Raw genomic sequence first — 22,966 nt, 5'->3', positions numbered from 1 at the left:
TTCTCAGATTCTGTTTTTCTCAGACCCGCGCCTTGGATCTGCTATTATTGCTGTGGTCGGTTGTTCCCTTGAAGGGTGGTTCAGGCTGTTATAATGGTGGTCAAGGGCTAGCAATGGGATTGGCATGGTGAGACCACCTCACGGGACTCATGCTCCAGTAGGTTGTGTTCTTATCCTCTTATCTTTCTCCCCACACCATCCTCACCTTGGTATCTGGCTTTGGAGTTGGCCATATGACATGGAGAAGATGAGAGTGGTGTCCAAACTGTTCCTCTGACCCACATGGGCCTCCTGAGAGTGGACCACCTCTCTCTGCTGCCCTTCCCTCCTTGCCCCTTGATTGTCTTTCTCCTCTGACTGATCAGACTGTGAAGGTGCAAGACCAGACCCTCGCTCCCTGCAAATCCCACAGAATTAGGAGACATATTTCTGTCTGTCTACACAGATCTTTCCACTTTGATGAGAATCTTTCTGGTTGAAAGACCACCACTCCCCACTTGTAGCAGGATAGGTCATCCCCAGGTACACACATTCATACCCTGTGCCTGTACTTCATCTCTGCAGCCCTTAGCTGAATTGGCTAAATGCATCTCTGTGCAAAGTCTATCTTGCCTAGTTGGATCTAAGCTTTATGACATTGGAGACCTATTTGTCTTATTCAGGCTGTCATCTCAGTGTCTGACGCAGTGCCCTGGCACCTAGTAAATGCTCAATAACTATTTGCTGAATATTATTTTGATTCAGTGTTTAGACATCTGCTTTATCCTGCTCTATTTTGATTGACAAGTTCTTTCTCTTCATGAACCAGGCTTTTCCTTCCTACAATGAGTCTATAAGAATTAGCTGGATCAGAGGGGAATTTGGTGCTGAGCCAGAAGAGCTGGCTAGGGGAGGTTTCCTCACTTCTCATGGGGCAGCAGAGGGGTATTGTGAGATATTGAGAAGTTGGAACAAGAAGCAGGGAACTGTTGCTTTGGAGAAGGGTCTGGAGAGGGTCCAGGCACTGTGATAGGCTTTTCCAGATGACTCAGGAGCCACCTGGCTCTGTCAGCCAGAAAGAAGTGATGCCTGACACAAGGAGACAGTGTGTCATTTTTACTCTGGACTAACATTTGTACCTAAGCTTTAAATGTTAAAATAATTTGGCCGGGTGTGGTGGCTCATGGCTGTAATCCCAGCACTTTGGGAGGCCGAGGCGGGTGAATCACTTGAGGCCAGGGGTTTGAGACCAGCCTGGCCAACATGGTGAAACACCGTCTCTACTAAAAAAATATAAAAATTAGCCAGGCGTGGTGGTGCATGCTTGTAATCCCAGCTACTTGGGAGGCTGAGGCAGGAGAATTACTTGAACCCATGAGGTGGAGGTTGCAGTGGGCCAAGATCACACCACTGCACTCCAGCCTGGGCAACAGAGCAAAGACTCCATCTCAAAAAGAAAATGTTAGAACAATTTAAAGAGACAGCAAATGAAAGCAAAGACCAATGATACCCCTCAGCCTGGGCTCCAAGACCATTAGGGATGGCTGAGCCAAGATACTCATGCTCCTCTGAGCTGAGTGTAATCCTCTTTCTCCTTCTGTGCAGAGAGCAGGAATTTGATGCAGTCATAAACCCAAACAAGTATGGAGCCAGTAAACTTGTGGAACATTAAATTCCAACTGGCATTTCAGTGAACATGTATATTCGGCTAACATCTGACCCTGTGCTAGACACTATGCATCTGTAAAAGATAAAGACATACTGTTCCTCAAGGCACTTAAACAAGAGTGAGCTGGATTTCTGTCTGAAATTTTCAGAAAAACACTTAGTGAAGTATGTTCACACTAAGTTTGTTAAATCAGAATACGTCTGGACTATCCAAGTAGTCTCAGAACCAGGCCACTATTTGAGGCTGGGCGCGGTGGCTCACGCCTGTAATCCCAGCACTTTGGGAGGCTGAAACAAATGGCACTTGAGGCCAGGAGTTCGAGACCAGCCTGGCCAACATGGAGAAACCCCGTATCCACTAAAAATACAAAAATTAGCTGGATGTGGTGGTGCATGCCTGTGGTTCCAGCTACTCATGAGGCTGAGGCACGAGAATCACTTGAACCCGGGAGGCAGAATTTGCAGTGAACTGAGGTCGCACCACTGCACTGCAGCCTGAGTGACAGAGCGAGACTTTATCTCAAAAAAAAAAAAAAAAAGAACCAAATCACTATTTAATTTTATTTGAGTCCTTCCAGTGGGTTTATTCCCATTAGTGGGGTAACTCCCCTGCTTTTGTAAATATGAGGGTATCTCAGGAAGAATAAGTCCCAAAACAAGATTCTTTGGGTTCCAACCAAAGATGAAACCAAGAGGGCCTCACATGTGACCAAGACATTTTCTGCTTTCTACTTTCACTTTCTTTTTGTTTATTTTTTAAATTGAAATGTAGAAGTTGTATGTATTTATGGTATACAGCATGCAATTTTGATATATATATATATTGTGGAATGGTTAAATCAATCCACTTAACATATGCATGGCCTCACACACTTATTGTTTATAGTGAGAACACTTAAAATCTACTCTCTTAGCAATTTTCAAGTATATAATATATTGTTTATAACTGCAGTCTGTAGTCACCGTGATGTTCAAGAGACCTCTTGAACTTATTCTTCCTCTCTAATTATGTGGTGTCCTTTGACCAATGTCTTCCCAGTCCTTCCCACTCCCCACAACCCCTGGTGGAACGGCCATTCTGCTCTCTGCTTCTGTGAGTGTGATTGTCTTAGATTCCACATACAGGCACATCTCATTTTATTGCATTTCCCTTTATTATGCCTTACAGATTCTGTGTTTTTTACAAGTTGAAGGTTTGCGGCAACCCCACATCAAGCAAGTCTATCAGCACCATTTTTCCAATAGCATGTGCTCACTTTGTGTCTGTGTCACAGTTTGGTAATTCTTGCAACATTAAGCTTTTTTATCATGATTATATTTTCATGGTGATCTGTGATTGGTGATCTTTGATGTTACTATTGTAATTGCTCTGGGGGTGCCCAACTGCATGCGTATAAGACAATGAACTTAATACATGTTGAGCATGTTTGTTTTCTGACTCCTCTACCAAACCAGCCATTCCCCCATCTCTTTCCCTCTCCTTGGGCCTCTCTACTCCCTGAAATGACAACTATATTGAAATTGAGCCAGTTAATAACTCTGCAGTGGTCTCTAAGTGTTCAGGCAAAAGGAACAGTCGCACATCTCTAACTTTAAATCAAAAACTAGAAATGATTAAGCTTAGTGGGGGAGGCACGTTGAAAGCCAAGATAGGCTGAAAGCTAGGCCTCTTATGCCAAACAGCCAAGGTGTGAATACAAAGAAAAGTTCGTTGAAGATTAAAGATGCTACTCCAGTGAACACACAAATGATAAGAAAGCAAAACAACCTTATTACCGATATGGAGACAGTTTTAGTGGTCTGAATAGAAGATCAAATCAGACACAACATTCCCTTAAGCCAAAGCCTAATCCAGGGCAAGGACCTACCTTGCTTCAATTCTGTGAAGGCTGAAAGAGGTGAGGAAGCTGCAGAAGAAAAGTTTGAAGCTAACAGAGGTTGGTTCATGTGGTTTATAAAAAGAAACCAAGTTCATAACATAAAAGTGCAAAGCGAAACAGCAAGTGCTGATATAGAAGCTGCAGCAAGTTATCCAGAGGATCTAGCTAAGATCATTGATGAAGGTGGCTACAGTAAACAACAGATTTGCAGTATAGATTAAACAGCCTTATATTGGAAGGAGATAAATCTAGGGTTTTCATAGCTAGAGAAGAGAAGTCCATGCCTGGCTTCAAAGCTTCAAAGGACAGGCTGACTCTCTTGCTAGGGCTAATGCAGCTGGTGACTATAAGTTGACGCCAATGCTCATTTACTATTCTGAAAATCCTAGGGCCTTTAAGAATTGATGCTAAATCTATTCTGCCTGTGTTCTATAAATGGACCAACAAAGTCTGGATGGCAGCACATCTGTTTGTGGCATGGTTTACTGAATACTTTAAGTCCACTGTTGAGACCTACTGCTGAGGAAAAAAAATAATATTTCTTTCCAAATATTGCTGTTCATTGATAATGCACCAAGCCATCCAAGAGCTCTGATGGAGATGTACAAGGAGATTCATGTTTCATGACTGCTAACACAACATCCATTCTGTAGCCTATGGATCAAGAAGTAATTTCAACTTTTCAAGTCTTATTATTTAACAAATACATTTCATAAAGCTATAGCTATCACAGAGAGTGATTCCTGTGATGGATTTGGGCAAAGTAAATCAAAACCCTTCTAGAAAGGAGTCACCCTTCTGGATGCCATTAAGAACATTTGTGTTTCATGGAAAGAAGTAAAAATATCAACATTAATGGGAGTTGGGACAAGTTGATTCCAGCCCTCATGGATGACTTTGAGAAGTTCAAGATCCCAGTGAAGAAAGTAACTGCAGATGTGGTGGAAATAGCAAGAGAACTAGAATTAGAAATAGAGCTTGGAGATGTGACTGAATTTCTACAACTTCATAATAAAACTTTAATGAATGAGGAGTTGCTTCCTATGGAAGAGTAAAGAAGTGGTTTCTTGAGATGGAATCTACTCCTAATGAAGATGTTGCAAACACTGTTGAGATGACAACAAAGAATTTAGAATATTACATCAACTTAGTTGATAAAGCATCAGCAGGATTTGACAGGATTGACTGCAATTTTGAAAGAAGTTCTACTGTAGGTAAAATGCTATCAAACAGCATCACATGCTACAGAGAAATCTTTTGCGAAAGGAAGAGTGAATTGATGTAACAAACTTCAATGTCTTATTTTAAGAAATTGCCACAGTCACTCCAGCCTTCAGCAATCACCACCCTAATCAGTCAGTATCCAACAATATCAAGACAAGACCCTCCCCCAGCAAAAGGATTATGACTCGCCAAAGGCTCAGATGATCCTTAGCATTTTAACAATAAAGTATTTTTTAATTAGGTATGTACCTTGTTTTTTCAGACATAATGTTATTGCACACATCATTGACTGCATATAGTGTAAGCATAACTTTTATGTGTACTGGGAAATTAAATATTTCTTATGACTTGCTTTATTGTGGTGGTCTGGAACCAAACCCACAATACCTCCAAGGTCTCCCTACGTAAGTGAAGACAAGTGGTATTTTGTCTTACTGTACCTGACTTACTTCACTTAACCTAATGTTCTCCAGGTTTGTTCATGTTGTCACAAATGACAGGATTTCCTTCTTTGCTAAGGCCAAATAGTATTCCATTATGCCTATATACTGCATTTCCTTTACCCATTTATTTATTCATTGATGGACTCATAGGTTGACTCCATATCTTGGCTACTGTGCTCTCCCTTTCTTTTGTGCTGGGTAAGGAGTGAGTCTTGATGAATCCTTGTCATTGCTCTGGCTTTTTCTGGCCAGGCATCTCTAAAATGTGTCCCCCAGCTGATGGGAGGTCTCTGCCTCCTCCTTCCATCCCTTCCCTGGAAAGAGCACCAAGGAAGTGGTCCCTGATGACCAGTCCTGCCTCTCAGCTGAGCACTCTCCTCCTCCCTGACCAGCTCTCCATTCCCCTCACCACTAGGGCCTTTGTCTGGCTTCGTGAGAAGAACAATGAGCACACATGGGGGAAGATGCTTCCTCCACCAGTACAGCCGTTAACTAACAAACCCGCCCTCCCCAGTGAAGGCCAACCTCCCTCCTAACACATTCTGTCTTGGAACAGCCAAGCTTTCCTGTGCAGCTGAGCTGAATTCCACTTCAATGGATCAATAATCTTATCCATTGAAAAGTCCTCTTTTCTAATGGACCAGGATTTTCCTACCCTTGTTGAGGACAGATCTGTTTGGAAGGGACCACAAGATTCTAGGAATTAGCTGGAAATCAGGGGTGAAATTATTTGCTAAGGCCAGAATGTGTAACAAATGCCCCTGGGAGCCGAGGAAAAGAGGTGGCACCTTGCTGCAGTACCTGCCCCTCCTGGGTGTTAGTTACATGTCCTGTTATGTGGTTGCCAAGAACTCCTTCCAGGACAAGGTGGTGGCCCTGAAATGCACAAACTGACCCAATTGCATTATTGCTTGTTTTTTTAAATTAAACTTTTTATTTTGAGATACGTATTGATTCCGATGCAGTTATAAGAAATACTGTGCTGTTTACCCAGTTTGCCCCAATGGCAACATCTTGCAAAACTATAGTACAATATCACAGCCATGATATTGACATGGCTACAATCCCCTGATTTTATTCATATTTCCCAATTTTACTTGTGCCCTGTGTATGTATGTGTGCATTTAGTTCTATACAACTTTATCACGTGTTAAGATGTGTCAAAATACAGAACCATTCTGTCACCACGAAGATCCTTCCTGTTGCCTTTTATAACCACATCTCGCTTGCTCCCTCTACTCCCTCATCTGTAACCCCAGCAACCACTAATCTGTTCTTTGTCTCTATAATTTGTCATTTGAAGAATGTTATATAAATGAAATAATATAGTTTATAATCTGGAGCTTGGCTTTTTTACTCATCCTAATTCCCTTGAGATTCATCGAAGTTGTAGTTGGGTGTAAGAACAGTTTGTTCCTCCTCATTACCGTGTCTGGTTTTAATCATTAAGCACCCCAACATGGCACCCAAGCCCAATTACAAGTCCTTTGGGACATGATCCTCAGGGAACTTTTATTCTAAGAGAGCCCATATGTTTTGTTTGATGCTTCTGAGTTTGGGGGTGTGGGGATGGAACATGTTGCAAGTTTTTCTAGGTACATGCAAACATACCTAGGTTCCTTCATCTCCTTCCCCGAAACAGTGATCAATTGGATTGTAATATTCTTTAGCACTGGTTGACAGCCCTTCCTTGTGTCTCCTTGTCACCTTCCTCCCCAGGAGCACATCTACAAGCTGATGAAGAGTGACAGCTATGCCCGCTTCCTCCGGTCAAATGCTTACCAGGATTTGCTGCTGGCCAAGAAGAAGGTATCTTTGGGAGCTCTTCTTAGCACTGTTGACTCTTGCCTGCTGCTTGCTGCTGGTTTGAAATGGGAATATCATCCCTTGGGTTTTATTTATTTCCTATTTTCTTCTTTCCCTTCTCTATCTGCTCCCATTCTAATGGAAAACAGGATTGTCACCACCCCAGCCCCACTGCAAGGTCCAGGATGGGGCATCCTGCATCCACATCCCTATTGCCTCTCTCTGCATGTTCTGCCCATGGTGGGGGTGGGTACGTAGGGTGACAAAAGACTAAGGCCACAGTGGCTCAGCATAGGAATGCAGGGCTGGCAGTAACACCAGCAAAACCCTTAGGACACTGGAGAGAGACCCTCACTGCAAAGTCCAGCCCCTTCACCTCAGACTTCTCTCCCTGACCAGCCCAGAGAGAAGTATGAGGCCAGGGTTGGGGCAGCTCTCTCACTGGTCAGAAAGCCTTGTCAGTTTCAAGAGCACAATCAGGTACCTGAAGTCATCCTGGGGTTTCTCCCTCCTTGACACCCCCTTCCTCTCCTGCACCTGCCCCACGGTGTTGCCTTTCTCTCTTAACCAAGAAGTAACTGCACCCAGCTCCTTCCTCCTCCTCCTTAGAACTCAGCCATGGTTCCTTGCAGCCCATGGAGTCATGGATTTGAGGTGCAGGGGCCCTCAGCATGCAGGTGAGGGCTGACAGAAGCAGGAATGAACTCAGCTAGATTCCTGGGAAGAGAGGAGGAAGAGTAGGCAGGAGAATAGGGTCCAGGAAGGGAATGGAAGGCAAGAGAGAGGGCTCCTGGTTTCAGTACACCTGCCCACCCTCTGTGCTTTTCAGCTTTGATCTGAGGCCCATGTGTGGTTAAGTGTGGCTCAACTTGCACCAAATTCTATGACTTCTGTGCCATGGCACTTAGGAGCACATGCATCCCTTTCTCCTCCCTCCTGGCCTCCCAGCCCCAGACCCTAAGCACGTGGTTGCCCATCACATGCTCTCCGTTGGGCTGCCTCTCAGCCACGCAAGCCTTCTCTCTGTGTGCTGTCACCCTCATGTGCCAGGATCCTGTCTGCGTATCTGGTTGGGACCACACAACTCCAGAGTCCCGGAGAGCATTTATACCCTGCTCTCCGGCCCTTGTGTAGCCCTGGAAAGAGGCCATAGAGTCTGAGAAAGGAAAGAGGACTTCTGGGGTATCCCAACTGTCAGCAGCCCAGCTCTCTGGGTTTCCTGTGTCCCTCCCCACTGTGATGGCCAGTGTGGAGCCTGGCCTCCTGTCGACTCCCCTGCTGGAGGATGTCAATGGAGGGGCTCCTTTGGAGGAGGCCAACACCCTCATACATGGCTCTAATGCCCACTTTTTCTAAGAACTAGAGGAAAGACAAGTTATAGGAACTTTTGATAATTCCAGCCCAGATCTCATGGGTGAAGGTCAAAGTAAGTTTTTTATTTTCTGTGGCTCAAGACACCTGACCTGATCACAATTTGGTGACTTTCTAAGGCTCTGGTAGTTTGACCAGTCTGGGCCTGTCTACACACCTAGAAGAAGAGAAGCTAGAGTCCATTCATTCTCTTTGTGGGTTTGAACACGAAGGAAAAATGCACCCCAAACCAGGCTGAGACCCCTGTGGCTGCAGATCCTCCCTTCCAAGAAGAAAACCTCTCAGAGGAGGTCATTTGAGTGAGGAAGGAACTGGCAACCTGCCTGGGAAGAGTTCCTTAGAATTATCCTCCCAGCTCCCGAAGTAAGGGATGTTCTTGAGACAGAAAGCCCTTGCAGATACCAACAACATCTCAATACTGAGGAGCTGTTTCCCAAAACAGTGACAAAACCTGCTTTCTCCTTCTGTTTCTTCTTGAGAGTCTCCAGGTATGGATCTGATTTGTAACTCGGCACTTTCAGGTAGGCCTAGAGTATTCTTCTGATTTCAGGGACGGGTTCACCGTATCCAGGTCATAAAAGGTATGTGAGATTCACAACCTCCAGCGGAGACAGGGAATATGAATCAGCCTCACTTTTCTGCTGAGAACTGACCTGGACAGAGTCTTGAGGCACAGCCTTCTGATCCTTCATCCCTAATTCAGCCTCTTTTCTAATATTTTCAAAATAAATGATAGTCACACCAAAGAACCAGGTTCTCGGGGGTAGGTGAGCTGAGTCCTGAGGGCTACTCTAGGAAACTGCAGTACCAATGATGGTGGTTTTCCAGGGCAGCTCAATGGCCAGTGCAAGGCAGAGGAGCCAAGTGAGCCAGACCAGTGGCCACCCTCTGTGAGCCAGAGGATAAGAATAATAGGCCGAGAATGCCAGCTGCAAGGCCCAGGACTGGCCTGACTTGAGCCAAATGTATGCCACCCAAGCTGGCCACAGGGTTCAAGCTGAGTCCCGCCATCCCCAGAATAGAGATGTATGGTACCTGGGGCCAAGCATGAGTCCTTCAGTTCCTAGTACAAGAAGAAAGCCCAGCCCACCTCTGTGGTGTTATGTTGTTTGTGTTGTATTTTCCTTCTGCAACCTCATATCTGTCTTCTGGCAGCCGGCTGAGCTGACAAGGGGCCTGGCTGCCAAGGAAGCCCCCCGACTTCGTCCACACAGGCGGCTGCCTTTGGCCTGTCCCCTCTGCTTTCAGCACAGTCCGCAGACCCACAGACACCAGGCTGCCTCTTTAGCTCCCTCATTTCAGTTATTTGCTGGGTGTATGTTTGCGTCTATGTGAGTGTGTGCACTCTCCGAACTTCTCAGCCTCGGGCTCAGGACCCTGGAACGGGCTCCAGGATACACTAGCAGGTATTTGAGCGGTGATTCTACTCTCCCGGAACCCCCGCAGGTAGGAAATGTGGAGTGAAGGGAAAGTCGGGAGCACCCCACACCTCTCTTCCTCCTGTAGTAGAGGGAGGCTAGGCCTAGAAGGACATTCAAGGGCTTTGCCTCTCCTCGCCCCTGTTCTGGGAACCCCAGCTAAGAGTTCCCCACGATGGTTTCTGAGCTTCCTCTAGCCTGTCGTACGTACATCTTGGCAGGTGTTATGTCACCTTTTGAATACTGAGAAAACACTTTCTCAGAACAATCCCCATCTTACTGTCTTCTGAGACCCAAGACCCTTTGTCCATGGCAAAGGCTATGAGTAGACCCTCCTTCCTCTAAGGACACAGAACGAGGGTCACTAGGAAGTCACTGAAGTTACCAAACTTTCTGGCTGCCTCCGGGCAGGGGAATCTCAAGAGAGAAAACAGTCCTAAGGCAGACTCACGGATGAGTAGATAACTTCGCTTCCCCGGCAGCCACTTCCTGACATCCCTCCTACACCCCACTGGCTCTCAGAGCCAGTGTGTTCTGTGTCAGGACTTGGGGGCCCCCAGGGCCACAACCACCAGGACTCCTGCCTGTGGGCACGGCAGGTTGAAAGCAGCAAGCAAGCTGCTCAAACCCACTGACTGTGGTCCTGTGCAAAGTCGTGATGGTTCTGATCCAAGCCCCGCAAGCACAATTCATGGCCCCTGGAGAAGCAAAGCCCCCTCTCTGCTCCCTGCTCCAAGGAGGCGGCACCATTTCTCGTGGGCTTCTGTCTTCTGTCTCTCCCACTGACTCTTCCAACAGCTCTGGCTGCTTCTCTTTTCCCGTTTTTCGCCCCATTTTGCTTTGGTTTTTGTTATTCTTTAGCTGCAGCTGCTGCTTTTGGGAACCATGTATAAGCTGAAGATTTTTTTTTTCTGTATTTTTCTCCCTACCCTTTTTTTTTTTTTTCCTAAAGCCAGAAAGTGAGCAAGGTCGTAGAACTTCCCTAGAAAAGTTCACTCGCAGTGTGGTAAGTGCAGTCGGTTTTCTTCCCTCAGCTTTTCTTTTGGTTTTGGTTTTTTCTTTCTTCTTTTTTTTTCCTTTGGTTGTTGTTTCCTTTGGGGTGGGAGGGAGTCCAGTGCTTTCTCCCTCGACTCAGCCCTTTTCTTTTGCGAGTGTCTGCAGCTTCTCTTCTAGGGATGAAAATGCAAAAAGAGCAAGCGGCTCCCTCTGCAGAAGGTGCACCCTTGATCGCCCAGCCTCAGGCCCGGGCATTTGATGGTCTGTTCAGGGCTTTGAGGAGGAGGGACCCTGCTGCCCTCGGGGCTGTGCGGTTTGTGCATCTTCTGCAACAGCCCAGGGAGAAGCCATCGAACTATACAGTGAAATAAATTGGCTCAGAACCGTAGCTCATCGAAAAAAAAAAAAAAAAGCCAAAATTTCCCTCTGTGAACCCTGGCAGTCACGCCGGTGTGGGTCGCGAGCTAATGTTGCTGTGTAGGCGGCTTTTGCTGTGTGCAGAAAGCGGCCGTGCTGCATGGGTCCTGGCGATGTGGCCTAGCTGGCGTGTGTGTTAGCCGCCTCTGCATGAGTCCCTTCCAGCCCCCATCAGCCTCATGTGCACAGTGTGATAGGGAGAGGAGGGAAGTAGCTGAATCCCTGCAGTGTCCTGGGTACTCCCCGGGGGCAAGGTTCTACCGGTCTCCTCAGGCCTTGATTCTAACAGGCTGGGTAAAGATGGGCTTCAGATTCCTACAGGTTCATGGTACGCCCCAGCTAGAGAGTGGTAGAGCTCCCCACAATGGCACATAAAGACAGCCGTGGCAACAGGTGGGAGTGGGGAGTCCGTGGCTCTTCCCTGGGGTGCGTGGCTGAGACTCTCTACCACGGTCTGTAGACCACCACAGGCCAATCTCCTCTTTCCATGCTGGTTGCCCCAAGATTTGAACGTTGAGCTCAGTGCACAAGAACTACTCAATCCCGCTCAATCATGGGGCCCATCCTGTACCATGGACATCAAACCAGAGGGAACCAGAGAGCAGGGGTCCCGTGCAGGGAACTGGCCACATTCCCTTCCCGAAGGGTGGCAGCCCATTGATACTGACTTGCCTTTGTTCCACCTCTGTTGAGGATGACCACTGCGTGACTGGTATACGTATTTCATCCTTTTAAGAAAAAGTCTAAGGATCCCGGGTTGAAAGCAGCCTAGTCATTTACCTGATAGCTAGATGCATTTTAAGTGCATTTAAACATTATCTTGAATTTGCTACATGTAAACCTCAAATAACTCTAGTAGGTGGCAATTAAACATCGGTATCCATCCCTTCCCTTTTCCCTCTCTGTGGCCTTTCCTCATGAGAAATCAGAATGTGCAGAACACAAGGCCTGCGAGTGCCTCGTCTATCTTCATGGCTGGTTTGCCATGGCCACGGGGCTCCACACACCAAGAAGCTGCCACGGGCTGTCAGAGTCAAGGCCTCTGGGACTTCCTTCACTCCATGATGGCCTGAGAGAAGGTAGTGGGATCCCATCTCTCTCTGTCTCTTTTGAGGCCTGGCTACTAGGCGGGTAGAGGATGTTAAGGGATTTTGCTGACAAGCCAAGGGTGCCTGTGACTCTCAGGTACAAACTGTGAGCAGAGCCTTGACAGCCCCAGGAAGCTCTTCAGGGTGACCGTGCAGGCCGCGGGTGCGAGAGAGGAAGCCTGGTAATTGGACAAAACGTCCAGACATCTTCAGGCTGTTTTTCAAGAGAAGTGAGTATCAAGAAAGGCAAGAATGGTCTCGCCGAAGCTCTATGAGGGGCGTTTATTGATTTCCCTTCATCCCAGAAGTGGTGTTGGCTTGGGGGTTCTCCAAGGTTTGTTAGCAAAGCATTTGGAACAAGAAAGCACCAAGACACCCCTAAGTGTCTGAAGTGCACACATGGGAGAGTTTCAGAGCGAGCTGAAGGAGAAAAGTATCCTAAGCTCCTGAGGGTATGGATAAAAGGCCCAAAATTTAAAAAAAAAATACCTAAATTCCCTGCTATTCTTTTATGAACAAGAAACTCTACTAAGTGATGCATGCAGAATTTGGGGTTCCAGTGGTGGAGATGGATTGCCACCCGTGCTCCTTCTGCTCTTGGGGTGACACCATACCCCCACAAGATATGGCTAAGTTTGGGGATATGACCCATATGTTGGCTCTCAGATTACTTAAGGCTGGAACCCAGGAATCTGGTCTCAACAGCCCAGTGGTCTCATCAAACAGAATTAACTGACCAACCAATATGCCTTGCAATTTGATAGCCATTCTCTGAATATCATATGTCTAAAGTATTTGATTTCTCTAAGAGAAGATCTACGTGAATGTTTCATCTGCTATATACTGCAAGCTATAAAACTAAATGAAGGGCCAGTTCAATAGCATTCCCGTGTTGCTGGGAAAAATGTGTAAGAACATGACCCATGTCATGGGGCCCATAATGGAAATAGGGGAGTGAAGCTGGGCAGCTCACGGACCAAAGAAAGACTTGAGGCCAATTACCATTTAGGATTAATTGATGGCAAAAAAAAAAAATAAAATAATGTTGATCCAGGTGATTGGATAACTCATTCAGCTGGAGGCTTGTCAAGACTGAATCTGAATTCGGAATTTCTCCCCAGAACATGCCAATGTCCTTTCTTTTTTTGGTAGAAGAGAAACACTTGGAAAAAACAAATTGTTCTTTCCAAGTCTTATGTTGTGCCATAATATAGACGGATTATCTGTTAAGACCACACATGCTCCCTTTTCCATGAGGTCCTAAGGAGACATTTAATGTGGTTCATGGAAGCTTTTAGGGCCATGTTAGTTTGGGTGCCGAAGGGGCCTGGCACTCCTCAGTCAATAGAGGAAGTGCTGTATGAGCTTCTCTTTCGAATGCAAGCTTCATTCCAGGTCACCCAGGACTTGAATATACAAAGCAAATGACTGGGGACGCTATGCCGAGTATCCTGTCATTTTGCAGACTGAAACCACAAACCTGCTTATTTGATAAGGCCCAGGTTCTGAACTAAACATGACTGAAGTCCACGACAGGGTGCAACTAGCCTACAATGCACGTTCATCCAAAATGGAAAACAAGACTCCCTCTGGTGGGCCCAGCCCCACAGATGCCCAGCTGGCCAGGCAAAACACAGGCTGGCTTTCAGCGCCTTTTGATCCTCAGCTGCCCTTGTGCAGTGAATAACCCACACCACTGTACCTGACCGCCCTTGTCCAAGGAGCCTCAGTTTCAGAAAGAGCTGTAACACATAGCGGCTTCTCCAGGGCCCCCAGTACATGGCCTCAAGTCATGTGATTTGGAGCCTGTCTGTCTCTGCCTAATCCTGCTCATGGGGAAGCTTCCTTTCACAGTGGCTGTAACATATGAAAACCACAGTAGGAGAAATCTGGCTAGTCACTGTGGGTTGCCTTTGCTTCACCTTCCAGATGTTCTTCAGATTCTTTGGTGGGAAGTCTCAGGCGTTACTGACCAGGGAGAGGAGGTGCCTTCTCTCACTGGAGACTCTTCCTGTTGCTTGGTGATGACCAGCCTGCCACTCTCTGCTGTCTTCCTGGTTTTGCAGTTCACAAGACAATAGGAGCATGAAGGTGGCCAGAGCTGAAACGCTCACCCTCCCACTGCTTCTTGAGACGGGGTCTCACTCTCCCAGGCTGGAGTGCAGTGGCACAATCTTGGCTCACTGCAACCTCTGCCTCCTGGGTTCAAGCGATTCTCCTGCCTCAGCCTCCCGAGTAGCTGGGATTACAGGCACACGCCACCACGCCCGGCTAATTTTTGTGCTTTTAGTAGAGACGGGGTTTCACCATATTGGCCAGGCTGGTCTCAAACTCCTGACTTCCAGTGATCCACCTGCCTAGGCCTCCCAAGGTGCTAGGATTACAGCGTGAGCCACCACACCCAGCCCCCTGCTCGCTCTTAAGTGTGCTTGTTGCTTCAGCTTCCACAGAGTCTACCACAGTGGGGTGGGGCCCTCACCACAGAGGGCCTGGCTCTGACATAGAGGACCAGGAGCATGCGTGGGAGGGAGAGGGGGCAAGAGGAAATGGGGCCAAGCCACAGCAGCAGCTCCCTTGTTGAGATACCGGCTGAAGCCATCTGGTGAGAACTCCAACCTGGGGAGGAGAAGCTGGAGAAACTCCTTTGCTCCTCTGTCCAGTTCCACAGAAAAAGCCACAGAGGGTGATAGCACTGAAGTTAGTTAGGAGAAAATGGCAGCCCTGAGTGAGGCTGGTGTCAGCCTCCCTGGGTACCTTTGGACGCTCAGTTGAAACCTTACCTGCCCTCTTGAGAGCTTCATCAGCTCCAGCCTTGGGCTCCAAAGATAGATAGATTAGATAGAAAATGGGGTTGCTGGTGCCAGAGCAAGCACCGGAGGCCATGGAGGAGAGGGAAGAGGAGGACCAGGCGTTCATCCACCTCCTAAGAGAGCATCGAAGTTTAGCTTTGCCAAGGTGCTCCTTGGAATTGCAGCAGGAAGGGCCGGAAGCTGCAGAAGGCTTGGCATGTGATGGGTGGCATCTCTGCGACAGGCTTTCCTGTCCTGCCTGCCAAGGAATGCAGCAGGCAAGTCAGATGGGGAGCGGGAAGCTCTGGGAGCCAGCTGCCACTCAGCCTCCCTCACCCCCTCCTTCCCTCCCCCATTCCTTCCCCTGCCAAAAGCCAAGGAAGAGCTAATGAGAGCCAAGAAGTCAACAGCTCCCTCACCCCTCTCCAGGCAGCTCTGCAGAGAGAAACTCCCAGCTCCAGGCCCAGGTGCTGACCGAAGTGGAGGGCTGAGGCTCTCTGCAGGGGAGGGAGCAGGCAGGCAAACCAGGGCCATCCGACAGGAGCAGCTCCTGCCCCAGGAAGGCGGTGGTGGTTTCCCCTCCTCCTCAAGGTTTCATGGGGAACAGCCTTGCACCCTGGTGGAATGAGTTCCCAAATACCTAGACTCAGCAGAGTCCCCAGAGGGCTTTGACCTCAGTTGAAATGATCTTTCTGTGCCTCTGGCAAGGGCCAATTGGCTAAAAATCTTTCCAAAGGGTTAGTTTTTATTGCAAACAGTCCTTGGACTCCTTTGGGACCACTGGGTCACAAACATTAGTGCCAGCCTCTCCCATCTCAGAGCGCTGAGATCCAGCTGCAGTGAAACCCTGGCCCTGGCTGGAGCTGGAGGGAGACTTCCATCGAAGTGTTTGTTTGGGAAGGAAAGCATGGAAACCTGCCTGTCTGGAGCAGCAAGTGCATGTCCTGGGACTCTGAGACACCTCAGCAGCCCTCCTGCAGACTGGCTCCTGCTTCCAGCCTCAGCTTGCTAACTATGTGACCTCAAGCAAATCACTAGCCCTCTCTGAGCCCTGGTTTTCTCCTCTGAAATGACTTGGACTAGGTCATCTCGATGGTCCCTTCCAGCTAGGGGTGTCCTACAGGTCTGTGCTTCCCTCTGTCCTGAGATTTCTGAGTTGTATGACTCATTCCTTAGAATGGGAGAGGAGCTGTCTTCTTGCCCAGTTAGTTAGTTACCTGATTCAGAAGTGCCTGCCAGCCTGTGAGGCTGGGAAATAAACCGTGGATAGACTTGAGTTGGGTGTATTTACAAAGCCTGGACATGCACTGGCAGGAGAACTGAGTGCCCCGGGCTCCCCACACCTACACCACAGACCCTGCTCAGTTGTTCAGGGTTCACTCGTCCACGGTGAGTCGCCGGAGGGTCAGGGAGGACTCACAGAGAACAGGGTGAGTGCCCTACACCCTTCAGCTTGCCAGTTCTGCAGTCCCCGCCCTTCCGGTCTGGATGCCCAGCTGTGTGTGTGTCAGGTGGGGTCAGCTGGGCAGAAAGGTGGACACCAGGGTCAGTGTTGCCACAGCACTTCATGCACTGTGGGGTCCCAGGGGCACTATGGGTATAGGAAGGGATGAAATGTGAGCACTCGGGAATCTGAGCACACTCTGCTACTTACCTGCTACCAGGCTTTCTGGTTCCCTAGGGAACCCTGGGCCAGCTTGTCGCTGTCCTCTTTTAGAGATGGGAAATAAGAGTACAAGAGACAGTGTTATCCTGTTTACAATCAGTGGTGAAGTCCGTGGTTAAGACCAGGTTACAACTCCTCTATGCTTTGCTTTTTATCTTGGCTCTGTGTGAAATTAGGAAAAGCATATTTACTGTTATAGTTTTGTAGCTGGAAAATGAAAATATAAAAGTCTATTTTTTTATAAACTACAAAATGTAAAACAACAGACTCAGTATGGCTGGTGGGTGCAGAGAAGACACAGTGACAAAGTGGCTCCTCACAGGCTTGACAGGAGTCTCGAGACTTTTATCAAAAAAGGCCAGAAGTTGGTTGTCATTTTTGAGACGCTGGGCCCTAGACCCTGACGTTTCCCTTGGAAGGAGGAACCCCCAGCTGTTCCCACTGATGGTTCAACCTGTCCGCCAAAAGCAGCCAAAATGCCCTCCCCACGGAGTGCCCACTTGGAGAAAAACCCCACTGGTGACTCACCTTCTGGACATGTCGGGCAATCAGGGCCCGTTGGGGGCAGCTGCTCCTGGCTTTCCCTGGCCGGCCCTCCCTCGACCCCCGCCCAGGCCCTCTCCTGCCTTCCCCAGACCCCAATGTGCCAAGCAGTCAAGTGAAAATCAAATCCTTTGAGGCAGAAAGACACAGCTGTGTGTTTACAGCCACTGATTCAGATCCAAATCGCGTACCCTGCCAGTCTCTAGCAAGGCAGGCTGGGGGCAAAGTGTGTGTATGCCAAGCAGGGATCTATTTCGGGAGGTGACCTGCAGGCCTTCGCCATGGCAGTGCCTTCCTCCCACCCACTCTCAGGAAAGGCGCTCTCACTTTACAAGCGGCTGATGATGGGGTTGTGGGGTCTCGGCATGCTTGTCACTTGTGCAGTCAGACCCCAGTGCCATCCTCATGCAGTCACATGGGAACTGTGTGGGCTCCCACCTGCCTAGTAAGAAGGCAGAGAGTGAAAGGGAGTGCAGGGCCCCCCACAGGATAAACAGCGGGAAGGCCAACCACCTAGAAGACAGGATGCCCGCCTCTGCCTAGGACAGAGCCTGCCTCAGTCCTGTCTGGGAAGCAGCAGCACCGCAGCAGAAGGGGCCAGAGAAAGAGCATCCAATGGCAGGAGTCTGGCAAGGCAACAGCACTGCCAATGTCAAGCTCAAGGAGAGGAGACCCAACTCTGCCTGTGGTCCAGACTGGCAAGTTCAAAGAGAAGTCAGAGAGCTTCAAGTCTGAGGACCTCAAAGGCCAAGAAGTAAGACCCCCCCACCCATGGAAGTCCCCCCAAAACGAGCACCTCGTGGAAACAACAGGGGATGCTTCCCCTTTTTAAAATAGCAAATGAGTGTCCCTGGTTTGAGTTGAGTTAGGAAAGCATGACATTTTGGAAGGAGGCCAGGATACGTGTCCATAGGTAGGAATAGCCTGTAAGATGTTGCCCCTCCTGCAGTGTGGCTAAATGGGACACTGCTGGGGGCGGGGAGGGGTGCTTAGAAGGACTCAGAGCAGTGGGATTTTTAGTTTCGTCATGTTTGCCCAAAGGTGGATGAGAGAAAGACCCTTGGGTGTTTGCTTAGTGGCTTCCCAATGGGTGGGAAGGTGAGATGGGGTTGGAAGCATGGAGCCACCCCAGCAGTGGCAGGGCCCATAGGGCAGCGGTTCTTCCATGCCCCCTGATCATGGCCACATCCTATCAACCTGAGCAACAGCACCATGGCCACATATGGGAATGGGCCTCGTTGGTGTAATAAATATTTGGCAGATTCTCTCCACACCCCCCATGGCGGTCTGGCTTACTGTAGAAGGGTAACCTTAAAAAATACATTCCCCACTCCAGAAAATACTCACATGTGGCCTGTTAGCAGTACAATAAGGGTGAAAGCAAAGTCCATTCCTTCCTCCCTCCCCCTGCTCACCTCCACTTCCCTGTTTGCCCCTATGTAGGTGAAGTGAGTATATTCGGCGTCTTCATGGCAGGTGAGAGGGTGTATTAATCCATCTATGTCCGCTGGAAAGGCAGTCTCTGAGTGGGCCACAAGGGTTCAGCCATGGCGCATCCAATATCCTTTTTGATGACTTGGATGAAGAGACAAACATTCCAACCACATTCAAAGATCCAGACCTCCAAAGTGTGGCTCATTTGGTAGATAATGGAATTATATTTGGAAAGCATTTCCTGCAGCTGGGATGATGGGTCAAAACAGATAACATTTTACCAGATCATATTAGTGTGTGTTTTTTTTTTTTTTTTTTTTGGAATTCGGTTTCCCAACTACAGAATGGCATTTGTAGCCTTTCCTAAAAATCAAGTTAAAAAAAAAAAAAAAATGACGACAAGCTTAGTGTAAGCAAATGCAGAATGCAGCTGCTTTCCAAAGGGCAACTTTAGGCTATATAACAAAAGTGGGAAAGGAAAAGTGTTCCATTGCTTTTTGTTGCTCTAAGCAATATTAAGTCTTGGTTCCAAGCCCCCACATTATCAGGAACTTTAACATCTAGAGACAATTCAGAGAGAAGAACTAGAGAGAGAAAGTGACCCTGGAAGCCACATCGGAAGAGGCTGGAGTAAAAATGTCTAGCCCCCCAGCAGACTTGACGGCCACCGTGAGCACTTTGCATTTGTCTTCAAGAGTGGACACTTCTGGGTTGCTCCAGAGAGCAAGGCTAGAACAAATGGCTAGAAGATAGATAGAAGATACTAAAAATATTCTAACAATAACAAAATATTCCAACAATGGACTATGTCCCCTTCAAAGGGTAACGAGCTCTGTGCCTAGCCGTTTAGAAGCTGAATGGCCAAGGATAGTGCAGAGTAGGTATCCACACCGGATCCCATGATCTTTTGCAACTGGAATTCTATGCTGCCCCAAATACTTGTTAAATGGATCTGACTGCATTTCATTCTGTGGTTTATAAATAAGTCGTGGAAAAGGAGAATGAATTATAAGGAGGGAGTTTGCTGAGATTGAAGGAGAGGGATACGAAAGACTCAAGACTAGACTCTGCCTTGAGGGAGAAAAAGCCACAAGATGACACACTCAAAGCAAGGGAAACCATCAGGAAGTGGAATTACTGCCCTTCACATGTCATCCTTGCCTTTTTTTCTTTTTTTTGTTTTTTGTTTTTTTTGTCATTTGCTGCCACAGCAGCTGAGCTCTGGGCAACAGGGCTCTCTCTCCTAATGTCTGAAAGGAGGTCAGCAAGTGGAGGACACAGGCGCCTACTGGCACAGGGCATTGGCAACCATCGTGCAGTGAGCCCCAGCACAGCCAGGGTGGCCATGTGCATGGGGCGTCCTGGCCCGAGGTTGGAGAAAGCTCGTCCTGTCATAGTTCCCATCCGGAAAGGGTGTTTTGTTGAAAGCAAAAAGGATCATAAAGTCACTTGCCTTTTACCCAATGCCACTTCCAGATTCCAGGTAAATGAGCTAACATCAAAAACACCTCAGCCGGCCGGGCATGGTGGCTCACATCTGTAATCCCAGCACTTTGGGAGGCCGAGACAGGCAGATCACCTGAGCTCAGGAGTTCGAGACCGGCCTGGCCAACGTGGTGAAACCCCGTCTCCACTAAAAATACAAAAATGAGCCGGGTGTGGTGGCACAGGTCTATAATCCCAGCTGCTCAGGAGGCTGAGGCAGGAGAATCATTAGAACAAGGGAGGCGGAGGTCGCATTGAGCCAAGCTTGCACCACCTCACTCCAGCCTGGGTGACAGAGCAAAACTCCACTCCACCACCCAAAAAAACCCCACCTCAGCCTGGCCAGGAGCAGGGCACACCCCCAGAGGCCTCGGAGTGAGGAGAAACTGTGCCCCCACCCTGGCTTCCCTCCTCTGGGGCCCTGCCAGGGAGACTTGTCCTCAGCCCAGCTCAGGGAAAGGGAAGGGTTCCCATGTCACATTCTTTCCAGCTGTCCTAAGAACCACCCCGATTGCCGATGACACTCCCTCCTCTCTCGGGCTTCACCAGGGCTGCTTTCAACTCATCGTGGGATTGTGTAATTATGGTGATTACAGCTTGTGACTTTTTTCCTCTCTTCATCTTTTGCTTTCAAATTCTTCGAGGCCTCTCATTAAACATGGCAATCCCGGTAAAGTCAGCAAAGTTTTAATAGGACACTTTTTACAGCTAAAGAAAGCCCAGTCAGGGTTGATTGCTACTATGTTCTCTCAGATATTCCATTAAAACTCTATCAGGCGCAGTTGGTGCCTGGGTATAAGAGGTCAGGGAGAGGGAGGGCAGGGAGGCAGAGGGCACCTGTACTTAGTGACAGGGCTGGAGAACCATTCCACACCATGCCCCTGGCCTTTTTTGTTTGCACCAAGCGTCAAGTGCATCTGAGCCCCTGTGCCTAATAGGAAAAGACAGACTGTCAAGCAAGGACTGAAAGCCTGGCCTTAACATCATAGCACATTACACTGGGAAATGGAGATGGCGCATCCAAGACAACACTCAACCCAACCTTGTAATCTGCAGCAAAAGTAGTGGGGGAATTCTGATACGTGCTCTGTCCTGGTTAATAAATACTGGAAGGTTCTGAGGCATCCATAATTCTAAATAATTAAAGGAGTCAATCACTAGCCTTTGTGAGTCATCACGATCCAGTGGTTTTACACCTGATAGAGGTTTCCTAGGTAATGATTCAGCTTCACATCTCATTCTTGGCTAGTCTTTAATCATAGCTTGCTTGCTTTCTTTTTGTTGTTGTTTTGGTTTGGTTTTTGGTGGGGTTTTGTTTTGTTGTTGTTTTTTTTTTTGTTTTTTTGAGACAGAGCCTTGCTCTGTTGCCCAGGCTGGAGTGCAGTGGCACCACCTCAGCTCACTGCAACCTCCACCTCCCAGGTTTAAGCGATTCTCCTGCCTCAGCCTCCTGAGTAGTTGGGATTATAGGCCTGCACCACCACACTCAGCTAATTTTTGTACTCTTAGTAGAGACGAAGTTTCACCATGTTGGCCAGGCTGGTCTCGAACTCCTGGCCTCAAGTGATCTGCCCACCTTGGCCTCCCAAAGTGCTGGAGTTACAGGTGTGAGCCACCGTGCCCAGCTTATAGCTTTCTTGAATAGTTATCAGAGCTGTAGGACATCATGAGAAGGACCATCAAGGAGCATGGGTTGTGTGTGTGAGCCCCGTGACCCACCCTTCAGCAGGTTCATCCAGGTTCCCCTCATTTCTGTATTCCCTGGGGACTACACAGATGCCCACACAGTGAAGTGCATCTTGCTCCAGCAGGACTGTGTTTCTGAGAGGCCCCTGATTGGCTGCTCGTGGCTGACAGTCCCTTACCAACCAGACTGCCTTTTACCCTGCTGGTAGCCAGTTACCTCACTACCTGTGTCTCCAAAGAGCAAGGAGCTGGATTGTGACTGAGCAGCACCAACCACCTGGAGTTAAATGTCAAAAATGTGGCAGGGACATTTCCCCCCAACTGCATTCCCATCCACTACTGAAGGTGACCTGCTTGCGTGACCCCTTGAGAACAACGTCCCTTTAGTACCCACCAAAATGCAGAGAAGTAAGCTAAGTTTGAGACAGGCAACCCCAGCTGAATCCCTTTCTCTCCACCTGATATTATATGACCCCGGGTAAGTCACTTGCATGTCCGACGGGTACAACAAAGCCCACTGCACAGGGTAGGTGTTGGCATTAACTGAGGATGTGATCGCAAGAGCTGCCATTTATTGGGAGCTCACACTCACAGTGTTGTACTGTGTCATGCTGGCTTTGCCTGGATGGACTTTGGTTCTACTTCAGCTCCATCACTTAGCTGTTTGAATTGCACAGCTTCTCTAAGCCTCAGTTTCCTTATCCATAAAAGGGAGATAAGAGTAAATGCATAGTAATGAAATGCATAACATCCTTAGCACACTGTGTGCCATGCGTGTGCTTAACAGGTATAGCTCTTAGAATTAGTTTCATTATGATATTATTTGCAGCTCATACTTAGCTCTGTGCTTATTACCTTATTTAATTTCCAACAATATTCTTCAAGATAGGCATCATTATATATATTTTGTAGTTGAGGGTGGGTACGTGGGTATATCCTATATGACAGTCTGTGCAAAGTGCATGTATTACAGAGATCAGCTCACAGTAACTACTCAATAAATGGCAGCTATTATTGTTGGCTTATTTTTAAAGTCAACTCACTCAGAGAGTTTTTCTGCATTTCCTGGAAAT

At 48.0% G+C, this 22,966-nt stretch overlaps 1 protein-coding gene across 18 annotated transcripts in view; it reads left to right on the top strand.

The window, feature by feature from the left end:
• The window catches only part of RGS6 (regulator of G protein signaling 6), a 640,138-nt gene that overhangs the window by 602,996 nt on the left and 14,176 nt on the right, over positions 1-22,966 (top strand). For 9 of the 18 annotated variants that reach the window (XM_055288922.2, XM_055288918.2, XM_055288914.2 and 6 more), the window contains 2 exons: positions 6,914-7,003; positions 10,742-10,795. In XM_055288922.2, the coding sequence (XP_055144897.1) occupies positions 6,914-7,003; positions 10,742-10,795 (144 nt within the window). Of the gene's footprint in view, positions 1-6,913; positions 7,004-10,741; positions 10,796-12,124; positions 12,455-22,966 lie in introns of those variants that run through there. The other 9 variants (XM_055288930.2, XM_055288927.2, XM_055288923.2 and 6 more) reach the window with 3 other exon arrangements.

Source organism: Symphalangus syndactylus, chromosome 8 (genome assembly GCF_028878055.3).
Source record: "Symphalangus syndactylus isolate Jambi chromosome 8, NHGRI_mSymSyn1-v2.1_pri, whole genome shotgun sequence".
NCBI lineage: Eukaryota > Metazoa > Chordata > Mammalia > Primates > Hylobatidae > Symphalangus > Symphalangus syndactylus.
This window is presented reverse-complemented; position numbering and strand designations above follow the sequence as displayed.